General features: G+C 38.0%; 1 protein-coding gene across 1 annotated transcript; it reads left to right on the top strand.

Moving 5' to 3' along the window:
- The first annotated feature begins 6,412 nt into the window (after positions 1 to 6,412).
- Positions 6,413 to 11,652, top strand: LOC106070093 (uncharacterized). Its single transcript, XM_013229921.2, has 3 exons — positions 6,413 to 7,929; positions 8,755 to 8,862; positions 9,060 to 11,652. Exons 1-3 carry the CDS (start codon positions 6,777 to 6,779, stop codon positions 9,218 to 9,220), a joined length of 1,422 nt encoding a protein of 473 aa, XP_013085375.2. The 5' UTR covers positions 6,413 to 6,776; the 3' UTR covers positions 9,221 to 11,652.
- The last annotated feature ends 1,275 nt before the right edge of the window (positions 11,653 to 12,927 follow it).

Below are 12,927 nucleotides of genomic sequence, written 5' to 3'. Positions count from 1 at the left end.
GAAGCACCTCATGGGGTTAGGTATGTAGGGCCTCACTGGAACTCGTAGGTATCCTGCCTTCACATACTCTGGCGGTGTCCTAGTTCCGAATGTGAGGATAATAGTGGCGGTTTTGACCTCCTCACCCTCCCTGCGCCTGGTAATGCGCCGGGCATGGGTGACTCCTTCAATGCCCTCCACTATTTCCTTCTCGGAACATTCCAGTAGGTCCCTAGAGCTGATTACACCTCTGCTGGTGTTCAGACTCTTGTGTGGCATGACTTCCACTTGGAGATCACAGAGTCTTCTGCATCTTAAAAGCCCATCAGAGTGTGTCTTGCTGTCTACTTCTACAAGGAGTTCCATTGTTTTGTGTAGCTTAGACACACTCTTGGGCTCTCCCACTACTGACTTGAGTCCCTTATAGATAATAAAAGGGCTCAACTTGGTCAGGCTTTTTCCCTCCTCTGTGCATCTAACCACCAGAAATGATGGCCAGGTGGCACAGCTTTTTGGGACCTCCTCTTTTTTATCGTCAATTCGTCGTTTCTTGCCCAGACATAGGTCTGGGGCAAGTAGTTTTGTGTGTGTTTTTTTGTCCATATATATTTTGGTTAATTCGGCACCTGTGCTCCCCACCCGCCATCGAGTCCAACAAGGGGACGGGCCATTCGGATGTCCAGAATGAGCCCGCCAGGGCTACACAGGTGCTATACTCAGTCAGCTGCTACATCGGACATGTGTCCGATACAGCAGCTCCCTGATTGACCCTCCAGCCACCGCCCTCCAGCATAGGTCGACGACCTATGCTGGTAGCTCGGCATGACCAGCCAGTTGACCCAGAGCGGGCCATCTGGGTCTCAGGTCTAGGGGAACTTGGAGCCAAAGTATTGTGTTGTTGTGGTTTATCCTCAGATAGCCACCACTCAAACACCAGGATCTCTTTATCCCCCCTTATCCGTCGCAGTCCACGGCAAACGGACTGGTCTAGGACGTAGTGAGAATTTAAAGTTAAGGAGACAGTGTGATGATCAATGAAGGCAGACTTAGGAAAAGAGGAGGCAGGCACAATGATAGAAAAGAAGTAGGGCACTTTTGAGCTCCAAAAGTGCTAAGGAAAGAGGAGCGCAGTTTAACGTCATGTCTCGGGACGCAAATTCAAAAAGCACAAAGCACCTGGCTCTGATGGGCTTCTGGGTGAAATCTTTAAAATGGGTGGTGTCGCCCTAACCGAGAGGCTAACAGACTTGTTTGCTCTATGCTGGGAGAAGTGTGTGGTCCCACCTGAACTTTGAGATTCCGTAATCAGATCACTATACAAAAAGGATGACAAGTTTAACAGCTCCAACTATCGAGGCATTACACTTCTGTCAGTAGCAGGACAGATCTTTACATGAGTATTGCTTGACCAAATAACCCACTCTTTAGTAAACGAGGTGTTATCTGAGAGCCAATGCGCTTCAGAGCAGGTAGAGGTACATCAGACATGCGACAACTACAAGAAAAATGCAAAGAGCAGAACCTAAACCTATACGCTGCCTTTGAGGACCTAACCAAGGCTTTCAACACAGTCAATCACAATGGTTTGTGAAGGATTTTGGCCAGGCTGGGATGCCCACCTACGTTCCTATCCATTCTCAAACAGTTTCACGTGGAACAACAAGGCCAGATCAGACACAATGGTGACCTGTCTGATCACTTTCAAATAGAAAATGGTGTGAAGCAGAGCTGTGTATCTGCTCCTTTGCTATTCGTTAACTTCTTTGGCGTAATGCTGGTTCAAATGAGGCAGTGATTGCAGGAAGGCTATGTATTCAATCTTTGACGTCTACTATCCCATACAAAAACAAAGGAGTTGGTCATAATGGAGCTTCTCTATGCCGATGATTGCGCCCTGCTAGCTCACAATGAACATGATCTCCAGAACGCGGTCAACAAATTTGCATGCACTGCAGCCTCTTTCAGTTTATCTATAAACCTCGGGAGAACAGAAGTCATGTTCCAGAAGTCACAGAATACAACCTACTCAGCCCCAAAGATCACCGTAAACGGACAGCCCCTTAACGTGGTAGACCACTTCACTTATCTGGGTAGTGTGGTATCAAATGATTCCTCACTTTCAAGGGAAGTTGATATTCGTCTAGCCAGGGCCAGTGGCTCTTTTGGACGCCTTCAGGTGAGAGTTTGGTGGAATAAATCGCTCTGCCTGCCTACACTACAAAAATCAATGTCTACCTGGCGGTGGTTCTCTCAACCCTTTTATATTGATCTGAGACATGGACACTATACAGAAAACAACTAAGACTACTTGAGCGCTTTCACCAAAGGTCCTAGCGCTCCATCATGGATATACGGTGGCAAGACCGCACTACAAACAGCGATGTCCTTGCAAATGCCAGTATGGACAGCATAGAGGGACTTCTTAAGGTCCGACAGTTATGCTGGGCAGGTCACATTTCCTGTATGGGGGACGAACGTATGCCAAAGACAGTCTTTTTTTGTGAGCTAAAAGGTGGTCAATGTAACAGAGGTGCCCCAAGGAAACGCTTCAAAGACCAGCTTAGGCGCCAACTTGCCTTAGTTGACATGCAGCCTCAGAACAAGACAGCTGGAGGTCACTCACAAAGGCCGCGGGATACACATTTGAGACCAAAAGAAAATCTGCTGCCGAGGACAGACGCAGACAGCAAAAAGAAAATCTAAATCGACCACCTGTGGACAATGGTTATGCTTGCCCTGGGTGTGGCAAAATATGTAGGTCACAGTTGGGGCTACGCAGCCACCAGAAATACTGCATTCCTCACTGATATTCAAACTCAAAGACAAGCCTTATTATTATATATATATATATATATATATGTGTGTGTGTGTGTATGTACTGGGTATATTTAAAGTATAAATGTGTATGAATTACACTACAGCATACCTCTCTGGTGGATCGGTTGGGGGGGGGTGCAATCATACACACCCCCTTAGGGGGGCGAATACCTCTACTGCCCTTCCACCTAAACCCTTTAAGTGTGTGGGGGTCCTATTTTTATTTAGAAATCATAGTTTGTGAACAAAATTAGTGGAATTACTATATAATTGTTATATTATATCGCTGCACCTCTGATATCTTAGCTGATTCGTTGAGGTGGGAGGGGGGGCTTACAGCGCTTCCCAAGACCCCCTAGCTGTCAAGAGAAAGGGCTCAACATGGCTGTTTTTTTTTTCTCCAAATGTTGAGAAACACTGGAAGTTTTTAATGCTAATATATACATATATATATATATATATGTTGGACGAATGTTAATGCTTAGGGTTAGGGTTTGGAAAAAAAAGCCTTAGACTTAGGAAAAGAGGAGGCAGACACAATGATAGAAAAGAAGTAGGGCACTTTTGAGCTCCAAAAGTGCCAAGGAAAGAGGAGCGCAGTTTAACGTCATGTCTCGGGACGAGAGGCGCCCTGACCGCACTTCCCCGTGGTGGAGGCTGTCCAGGCCTGAGCAAGCTATTATAGCACAGTGTAGGACATGCCACTGTCCTGTTGGCTCATATTTCTCGCGGCTGTGGCCAAATTTTGATTCACGGTGCCCCCGCTGCGGGGAAGAAGAGGAAACCGTGCCTCATATCCTGTTTGACTGCCCCAGACTTGCTGATCTCCGTCTCGACAGGTCTGGGCACCGTCTGGGAAACCCAAAATTCTCGACCTGTATGGCGACATTCATGCACTACGCAAGACAGCAGGGTTTCTGTCCAGGGCTTTTGCAAGAGAGGATTTGAGCCTCTCCAGCCCTCACTCTAATGGAGTTTGATGATGATGATGATGATGGTAGCTAAATGGGGTTTTGATTTAAAAAACAAAACAACTCCAGAGATTTTTTAGTTTACCCCCCCCCCCCCCCCCAAAAAAAAACCAGATGATTTTGACGATAAAACTTTCCTTTTCGATATAAAATCTAAAGCAAAGTACAGTCACCTAATTCCAAGAGCGTACCGGTATTCAAAAGAGGTTACACATGTAGTGGGGAGGACATGACATACGGGTCGGCTGAACTTCACCAAGCATCGGTCAGCATAGGATCAAGTTGACCTCTGCCCCGGAAGCCGGGATTTGAATTCCTTTTCCGGTTGACATCCTCAATTTGAATTCCTTTTCCTGCTGGCATCCTGCATTGAAACTCACTGGGCCGCATCCACTCCAATACCACCTTGTCTGATCCTGCTGTGTTCTTCCTATATTCATTGTTTTGACCAAGGCTGCAGGTTTTTTGTGTACATTAAACTTGAAATAAGCCTCCTGACTTGCCTCGTCATTTTGGTTATTACATTCTGTGCCAAACCCACCACACACATTTCTACCAGTGACTGGGCTCCATTAATAAAGTGCAGTGAATAGTCATTGGCCGAAATTTAAAAAAGACTAAATGTGGCTCAACAAAGAGTCAGTTATAGAGATCAGATCTCAATCAAGGAAATCCTTTGTCGAACTGGGGGTCGACCCCTTAGTAAGGTTGTGACATGTTCTCCGACAAAATGTATTACGCATAATAAGAGTTGCGATGACATATCCTAGTACAACTTGGCGCCACACATTCATGGAGGTCCTCAGAGCAGGTGGGAATTAAGAGGCTTCAGACATTACCATTGACAGATTTTTGTGGAAACAGCTTGACAGCAAATGCGCCGAACGGCGCGGGAAGGTCTAAGTCAGTAAGAATAGCACATTAGGTTTTTGAAATAAAACTGTTTAATAGCAGGAAAATGCACTGTAGATAACCTCAGAATATGCATTTTGTTGGCTCTCAATACCAGAAAAAGTGCTTGGCGGCGTGGCTCCGCCCCGCGCTGGGGAAGCTCCTAGCGCTCCCCCAGACCCCTTGCTGGCGATAGCGGGAAGTCAACAATTGTTCCACTTACTCCAGGAAGAACCTATTCAGAGGCACAATAAACTTCTTCCGAAAGAATGAAGGGTCAGAATGTAATAAAGATTTTGTACACACACACACATACATACATATAAATATTTGTTTTTGCCGGGGGTGGGGGTAAACACACTTACCCGCCATGGCTTTATACACTCATGGAAGTGGGTGACTGCTACATAGTTTGCTTTACGTTTTATCGAAGAGTTTTTTTTAAAACTCAAAACCCACTGGAGAGGGTTTTTTTAGAACTCAAAAATCCCTCGAGGTGGGTTTTTAACCCCAAAACCCCTTGGCTACGTTTGTGGAATTTGGTGAATGTAGTTTGCTTTAGTATTTCATCAAAGAGGAGCTTCCCTTTGGCTATGCTTATGGAATTTGGTGGCTGTACTATTATTTTTTTAAACTGAAGAGGGGGTTTTAAACAAAAAAAAAAAAAAAAACGTTGGCTACGCTCCTTCTGGTGACTGATTTGCTTTAGTTTTTCTATAGCCTATATATAGTATATGGCTTTAATCTCAAAACCACTTGGAGGAAGGTTAAAAATCAAAACCCTATGTTTTTTTTTTAACTTGATCAAACCCCCCCTTAAATTGGCTATGTTCATAAAATTTGATGATTTTAGTTTGATTTTTTTTTTATTAATTGAAGATGGGAGGTTTTAACCTCAAAACTTCTTGTATGGGGTTTTAACCTCAAAACCCCATTGTAGGGAGTTTTAACTTTTAATTAGCCTCAAAACCCTTGGGGGGGGGGGGGGAGTAAACACAAAACCAGTTGGCTACGCTCATGGATTAGGTGACTGCGATGTAGTTTGCTTTAGTTTAGTTTTTTTTTTTAAATTATTATTTAACTTCACCCCCCCCCCTTTTACGATTGGTAATATGCTGGTGAGAGTTAGCCTATATAATATGGTTTAACAGTGTCTACCCTACAATAAAAGAAACTAATAAATAAAGTTATTATGGTTTAACATAGAGTCTACCATCCAATAAACTAAACTAAATAAAAACAACCCACAAAATTTCACCGCGTATCCCCCCCCCTCAGGTCTACCCCCTTGGAGGATGGTATTTAAAGTCAAAACCCTCTGGAGGTAGATTTAAACTCAAAACCTCCGCGGCTACGTTCGTGGAATTTTGTTGAATGTAGTTTGCTTTAGTTTTTCATTAAAGATATTGTTTTAACCCTTATATATATCATATATTATACCTTTAAAAAAAAAAATCCCTTCCCCCAGAGGGAGATATTTCATTTCGGTCCGGGGGGGGGGGGGGAGTTGAATCCCAGAACCCTCCCCCTCCCGGCAAAAAGCAGAGAGGAATGCCAATGACGACTAAATATAATATCATAATGGAATCATGGAACTATACTTATATAATATCAGTACTAGACGTCTATATCTAGATATCTAGATATCTGTATTATATAAGATAAGATATAAGATTATATATTAAAATCAAGTTCCATGATGGAATCTAGATCTGTAGGTGAAGGTGAATAAAATTTAAAACATGAACTTTTTTCTTTTCGTAAAATCTACAACGCAACACACAACACTAGATGATAGATCTATACTATAAACACTATTATAGTAAATCTATACTGACTAGACTCTATACTATTAGTATTAAATTAGGAAAACAAGTAACAACTTAAACAAGGACAAGACATCACAAGTAGAAAAATCGCTACAAGAGATTCGATTTGAATCATCAAGACACGATAATTGTAGAGAGCTACACAAGGACTGTGCAGAGTGTGCAGATACTTACTTAGATTTAGATCTATACTCGACTATAGTGATAGTATTCTGATAGTGACAATCTATAGTAACAATAGTCACTAGTGACTAGGAGTAGATCTATTGATTCTATTCTATAGCCTGAAATGCATCTACGAATTTCCCTAATATCAAAGATTTCAATAATAATTTCAGTTTTGTCTTTACCGTTATTGCTAATACTAGAGTTAAGTTTTCAGATATGTTTTGGCTTTAGGCATGATTCACTTGAAGACATTCCATCAATCTTCCCAAGTAGGCTTAATTATGCAGGTCTAAAGTCACATAAGAAAGCTTGGTGGGTTAAGGAAATAACTCCAGATTTTCATGTCAGTGGCCGATTAACAGAGCGTCAATTAAAGTATGCATCAGAAGCTGGCTTTAAAAGTATTGTTTCATTATTTACTTATCCTGCTGAAGATTTTGATACATTTGGAAGTGTCCCCTTATTAAATACAGAAGAAGAAAAACGAGTTGTAGAAGACGTAACTGGCCTTCAATTTCATGTAGTTTTAGATCCAATGGATGAATGGGCTAGTGTGGAAGCTGTAGCAAAATTTACCTCCTTGGCTCCTAAATTGGAAAAACCAGTTTTGCTTCATTGTGATAGAGGCTATACAATAACGTTCATTGTGCTGCTTTATATGGCAAACCAGACAATACATAATACCAATTTTAAACCAAAAATTCATTCCAAAGAATTTTTTGAAATAGCTGCTGCAATGGGATACAATTTCTTTGATCGCATTCCACTAGAAGTAGTTTCTGAAATAACAAAAGAACCTATAGAAAAATTTACTGATAAAAGTGTACCAAAGCCAAATTTCCAGCCTACAGAGTGGTATGACTATTGGCTTGCCCAACCTGTTTATCAAAACTGGTTTATAGCAGGGCAGATCTATAAATCTCATGTGAATCTACTTAAAGACTTTGGATATAAAAGTGTTATTAATCTGAGACCTGGTATAATTTATAAAGGAAAACCAAATCAAGAGGAGGTGACCTTATTGAACATACAAGATTACACTGGAACATATGGAGACACTCATACACCTCCACGCCAGTCTACTGAACGTCTACTGAAAACCAGATTAAATCCTAATTTACCTAACTCTTACATTAGTAAAACTTCTGAAATAAATTATGAAACCACCAATGAAGAAGAGTTTGGAGATAATTTTGGATATAATTCAGATTTAGAGAAAAAAGTATTTGATAATCAGGACTTGAAGTACTATCATTTGCCTTATGATTTCGACGGTAATTATATTTTGTTCTTGAGTACTGCATAATATAAATTGAATATTGAAGTCTTACATTAGAAAGCTTGTGCCGATGTGTAATTTTCCTTCATATATATTTTGTATTTATGGCGTTGAGTGTTTACAGCAACTCTAGACTCTTTTTTTTTCTAAGTGAGTGGGTAAACTAGCATCTTACTATATAGAGCAAATGTATTGCTTAAATGATTGTATCACAGCATCATTCAGTTTTGTTTCTAAGTGATTCTACAATGGTGTAGGGGGATTAGTATAGTTAGCCAAAATATTTGCAAGATCTTTTGTTGTAAAAAAATTTTTAATAACAAATATAATGTTGTTTGGGCTCAAATAAAGCTGGTGATAAATTATTATGGTACTGTGAGTTCAAGAACTAAACTGAAACTTGGATATCATTCACTTTTAATGGTTATATGGTGTCAATATGATAGCCTGTGTTATAGTAATATACAGTAATACTTCACACAACTGTCTGACATCTAAATAAATAATTCTTCAATTATAAAAATATATAGATGTAGTTTATTCCATACAAAAGAAAATATATCGTCCTCTGTTTACCTTTATACTTCTATCTAATCTTTATCTTATACTGCCATCATATTTTCTTTTCTTTTGATTCAAGATTACAAAATGCCCAATACATAAATCTATATATCCTAATCCTACTAGTAATGTACCCTGACAACTAATCAACTGTTGGTGATAAAAACTGGTTAGCTCTAACTTTTGTTGTTTGGATGCAAATTTTAAAACTATATTTTTTTCACCATATTAATCATTTTATTAACTATTACATCAACAGTTCAATTATTAGAATTCAGTGAGGTGTTTGAATCGAACAAAGAGTTATTTTTAAAAATTGGAAACGATGGACCTGTTCTTGTACATTGTGCCATTGGGTTTAGAGCTGGTAGGACATTTTACAATCTTAAAATGATCAAAGTTTTTTTTTTTCATTGAATGTATTTTTATGCAAAATAATACTACATCTCATGTTTTACTAATTATATTTTATTATGCACCAAAGATATTTTTGTGTAACAAAAAAAAATGTTAAAAAGTCACTTGAGTTACAATAATAGTAATTAAACTCTTTTGTTTCCTCAGCTACAGTTGCAGTACTGACTTCAGCAATACAATATAATCTGCCACTTGACTGGGCTCTTCAGCGTTTGAAGGAACTTGGTTTTGGCATCACCCAGGATGCATACCCAAATGTGTACAAAGTTTATGAAAAATATTTAACACTTCAAAAAACAGAGCTCTAAGTGACATTAGTAAACAATATTTGGAATTATTGCAGAGCATAAACCAAGAGGACAGCAAACATTTTTTTAAACATTCATATTTCATAATGTAATGTCAGTTGCCATGGTATTTTTTTTTAATAATTACAATATTCACTTAGTAATAGTTCCTTTTTTTATGATGCATACGTTTTATTTATTTATGAGTTGTAAAATGTACTTAATTCTTCTCAAAACTTTTCTCTTAAATGGTACAATGTTGTTGTAAAATGTACTTAATTCTTCTCAAAACTTTTCTCTTAAATGGTACAATGTTATCCTTTTTTATTTCAAGCCTTGACTAATTGGTTACTTTTTTTTTTTTTTTATTGATTTATGTCTTGTTTATGCCAATGAAAAATTGTGTAAAAGTTTCAACTTGATCCGAGAAAGGGTGTGGGAGAAATAACCTGTACACACTTTTTTCAGACAGAGTGAGTTGATATAAGCTTTGTAAAAATAGAAGTTGAAACAGTTTAAAAACTGAATTGCTGATTGCAGACTGTGTACCCAAAATATAGAGTAGACTTGAACTTTACTCAAGTTTCTTTCAGTATCTAGTTTCATAATTCATTGTCAACTTGTTTTGTTTATCTAGATTGCCTTTAACAAAACTGGTCACATTTAGTAAGGCTTAACTAGATCAAGTGTACCCCATTTTGTAAGATTAGAACTAATGTAGCATTCAGTTAGATTAAAATTTGTGTGTATCTCATTTTGTAAGATTAGAACTAATGTAGCATTCAGTTAGGTTAAAATTTGTGTGTATCTCATTTTGTAAGATTAGAACTAATGTAGCATTCAGTTAGGTTAAAATTTGTGTGTATCTCATTTTGTAAGATTAGAACTAATATAGTATTCAGTTAAGATTTAGTGTACCTCATTTTGTAAGATTAGAACTAATGTAGCATTCGTTCATTCCTTACTCGGTCAGACTATATCAATGCCACTCGTTGATCAAGAAACATAAAAAGGACAAAGATATCTGTGTGTAGTCGCTCAATGAACTCTTTATTTTGTCTGTTCTATTTATGTGAATGTTTATGTTGTGTTGTTTTTATATTAGAAAAAGAATTCTTTGTAATCACAATTAATTTCCATAAGGATAAATAAAGAAGTCTTAGTCTTAGTTACATCTAGTGTACCTTATTTTGTAAGATTAGAACTAATGTAGCATTCAGTTAGGTTACATTTAGTGTAACGTTGAGGTTAATTATCAGAATTTTCATAAAAGTAGTAAAAATTTTATTAAACTCATATCTTAATCTTGCTTTTTGCAAACAGGCTGTTTAATATTTTTAATTAAGATAACAATAATCATATTTTTAATTAGGTCATTAATAGTTATATTTTAATCAGAAGTTTAACAGTATTTTCTTTGTTAATTATGTGATTTGTATTTAGTAAAAGTATGCTTTTAAGCTACTTACATTAAGTACTTATCACTTGACTTTAATTCCTGTATCATTTATCAAAATGTCTTCCATTTTGTTTCATTTGTTTAGAATCTTTGGTTCTAAATTTTATTAGTTTTCCCTTATTGTGTTAAGTATTTGTCTTAGTATTTCGGTTTAGACTTAATTTACATTGCATTTTGTTCTTGTCAAACATTTCAGCAATGTTATTTCCTCTTACATTTGAATCAGAAATAGATTTCTATGAACAAACCTTCTTACTCCTTAACTACTACTAGTTCATTGAGTTTGTTGAAAGACATGTGAACATAGATACACGTTTTTTAGGTGTTTTGTCTGTGTGATATGACTTTTTTAAAACGAATCATTGGTCCATGTATAGATACAATGAATTGTGTCTATTTTCTAAACTGTTCTAAATTATGTACTTTCAACTGGTCAATATTTGTCTTTCTGAGTATCAAATTTATGTTAGCTCATGCAAGTGTAAACTAGGCAGATAAAAAGTATGTAAACAAAGCAGATAAAAGTATTAAAATTTCTTTAAAGACAGAGAAACATTGTTGCCTCCAAGGACTATCAGAACATCACTCTTGAGCGCATGCCAAATGACCACTCACTAATTCAGTGTCTCTGCTACAAGGAGTGTCTACTTGGACCTACAGACATATACTTAGACCTAACTAGAATGTCTGCTCTTTTGTGACAAGCCTATTTGTATACTTGAAGACAGAATATGTTTATCTATTTTCAATTCAACATTGGAATACATCGAGTAGAAAAGAGGTGTTTCTGGTCCCCAGTACCTGATGTCATTATTCAAAACATTTGCATCAAGATATCTAACATCAGTGTAGGCCTACGTATATTAAAGGCATTTTAAATTCAAACTCTACATATTGAATATCAAACTCAATGAATAAATCTGATCATAACTAATTGTAGATCTTATTCAGTGTTGACACATTTTGTCAGAAATATTAAATGTATTTCTGATTTCTTTTTTTTTTTTATTTTGTTAAACCATTGGACCTAATAGACTATAAACTATATCGTGCTTGCATTTTTTCCTTATATATTTAGATTATGGCCTTTAAAAAATTGTAATGATCATAGGCTGTCCACCCAAGCTACTAAATGTAATTGTCTCCTTTCATCAAAATATGATGGGTAGGCTACTGTGCAGTTCAACGGCGCCTGCTCCCAAAGTTTCAGCATAAACAGCGGAGTTAAACAAGGATGTGTCCTGGCCCCAACCCTCTTTGGAATACTATTTTCACTGCTAATCCACAACGCGCTTGACAAATCCACTTAAGGCATCTATGTCCATTCCAGATTTGATGGCAAACTCCTAAATATTGCCAGATAGGGCCAAAACTAAAATCAGAACCACACTCGTAAGAGATATGATATTCGCGTACGATGCAGCGGTAGTAGCACACTCACAAGAGGAGCTTCAGTCACTAATGCCCCGCTTCTCTCAGGCCTGTAAAGAATATGGCTTAACAATTAGCATGAAGAAAACAAATGTTATGGGACCACCTGCTACAGCACCATCACCCTCCATCTTCATAGACGATAAAAAAGCTAGATGTCGTAAATGAATTGTGCTATCTGGGATCCAGATCTAGTTTGTTTATTTTTCATTCAAAATGTTTCTGAATCATTTGTTACGTTTATTTACATTAAAGGCAAAATCTTTCATGCAGAACAATTACAAGACAGTATTTAATGTAGTGAGCTGGCTTGGTCATGTGTGCCGGATGGAGGACAATCGCATCCCGAAACGCATTCATTACGGGCAAGTCGCGTCTGGCTCAAGAAAAACTGTTCGCCCCCACCTCCGTTACGTGGAAAAATTCAAACTGGACCTTAAAACAGTGAACATTGATAGTGAGTACCATTGGGAAGGCCTAACCCTAGACCGCAGTAAATGGAGAGATGTTGACCAAGTAAACTATGGACAGCGAAAAAACATGGGCCTCAGCTCTAGCAGAAAAGCGTGCCAAACGAAAAAATGGCCGGCTCCTCTACCACCAAAGCGAACGCCACCTTAACCTGCGCTATATGTGAAAGGGAGTGTCTATCCCAAATAGGGCTCCACAGTCACATGACAAAGTGTTCTACGAGATGAACCGTTGTCGTTAGGACTGAAGGAGGCCAACACACACACACATTTAATGTTGTCAAACTACCAATAGTACAATATATATACTTATGTAAGGTACCGGTACTATGTTTTGTAACAAACATAAGGCCAACACAGAGGCGGTA

The sequence above is a fragment of the Biomphalaria glabrata genome, chromosome 4 (genome assembly GCF_947242115.1).
Source record: "Biomphalaria glabrata chromosome 4, xgBioGlab47.1, whole genome shotgun sequence".
Classification (NCBI taxonomy): domain Eukaryota; kingdom Metazoa; phylum Mollusca; class Gastropoda; family Planorbidae; genus Biomphalaria; species Biomphalaria glabrata.
The sequence above is the reverse complement of the archived record's forward strand: the minus strand, read 5'-3'. Positions and strand labels throughout refer to the sequence as shown.

Coding starts and splice junctions, on each gene's coding strand:
- LOC106070093 (XM_013229921.2), top strand. CDS start 6,777: ATGCATCTACGAATTTCCCTAATATCAAAGATTTCAATAATAATTTCA. Junction 7,930..8,754: donor TTTGCCTTATGATTTCGACG/GTAATTATATTT, acceptor TTACATCAACAG/TTCAATTATTAGAATTCAGT. Junction 8,863..9,059: donor TGCCATTGGGTTTAGAGCTG/GTAGGACATTTT, acceptor TTGTTTCCTCAG/CTACAGTTGCAGTACTGACT.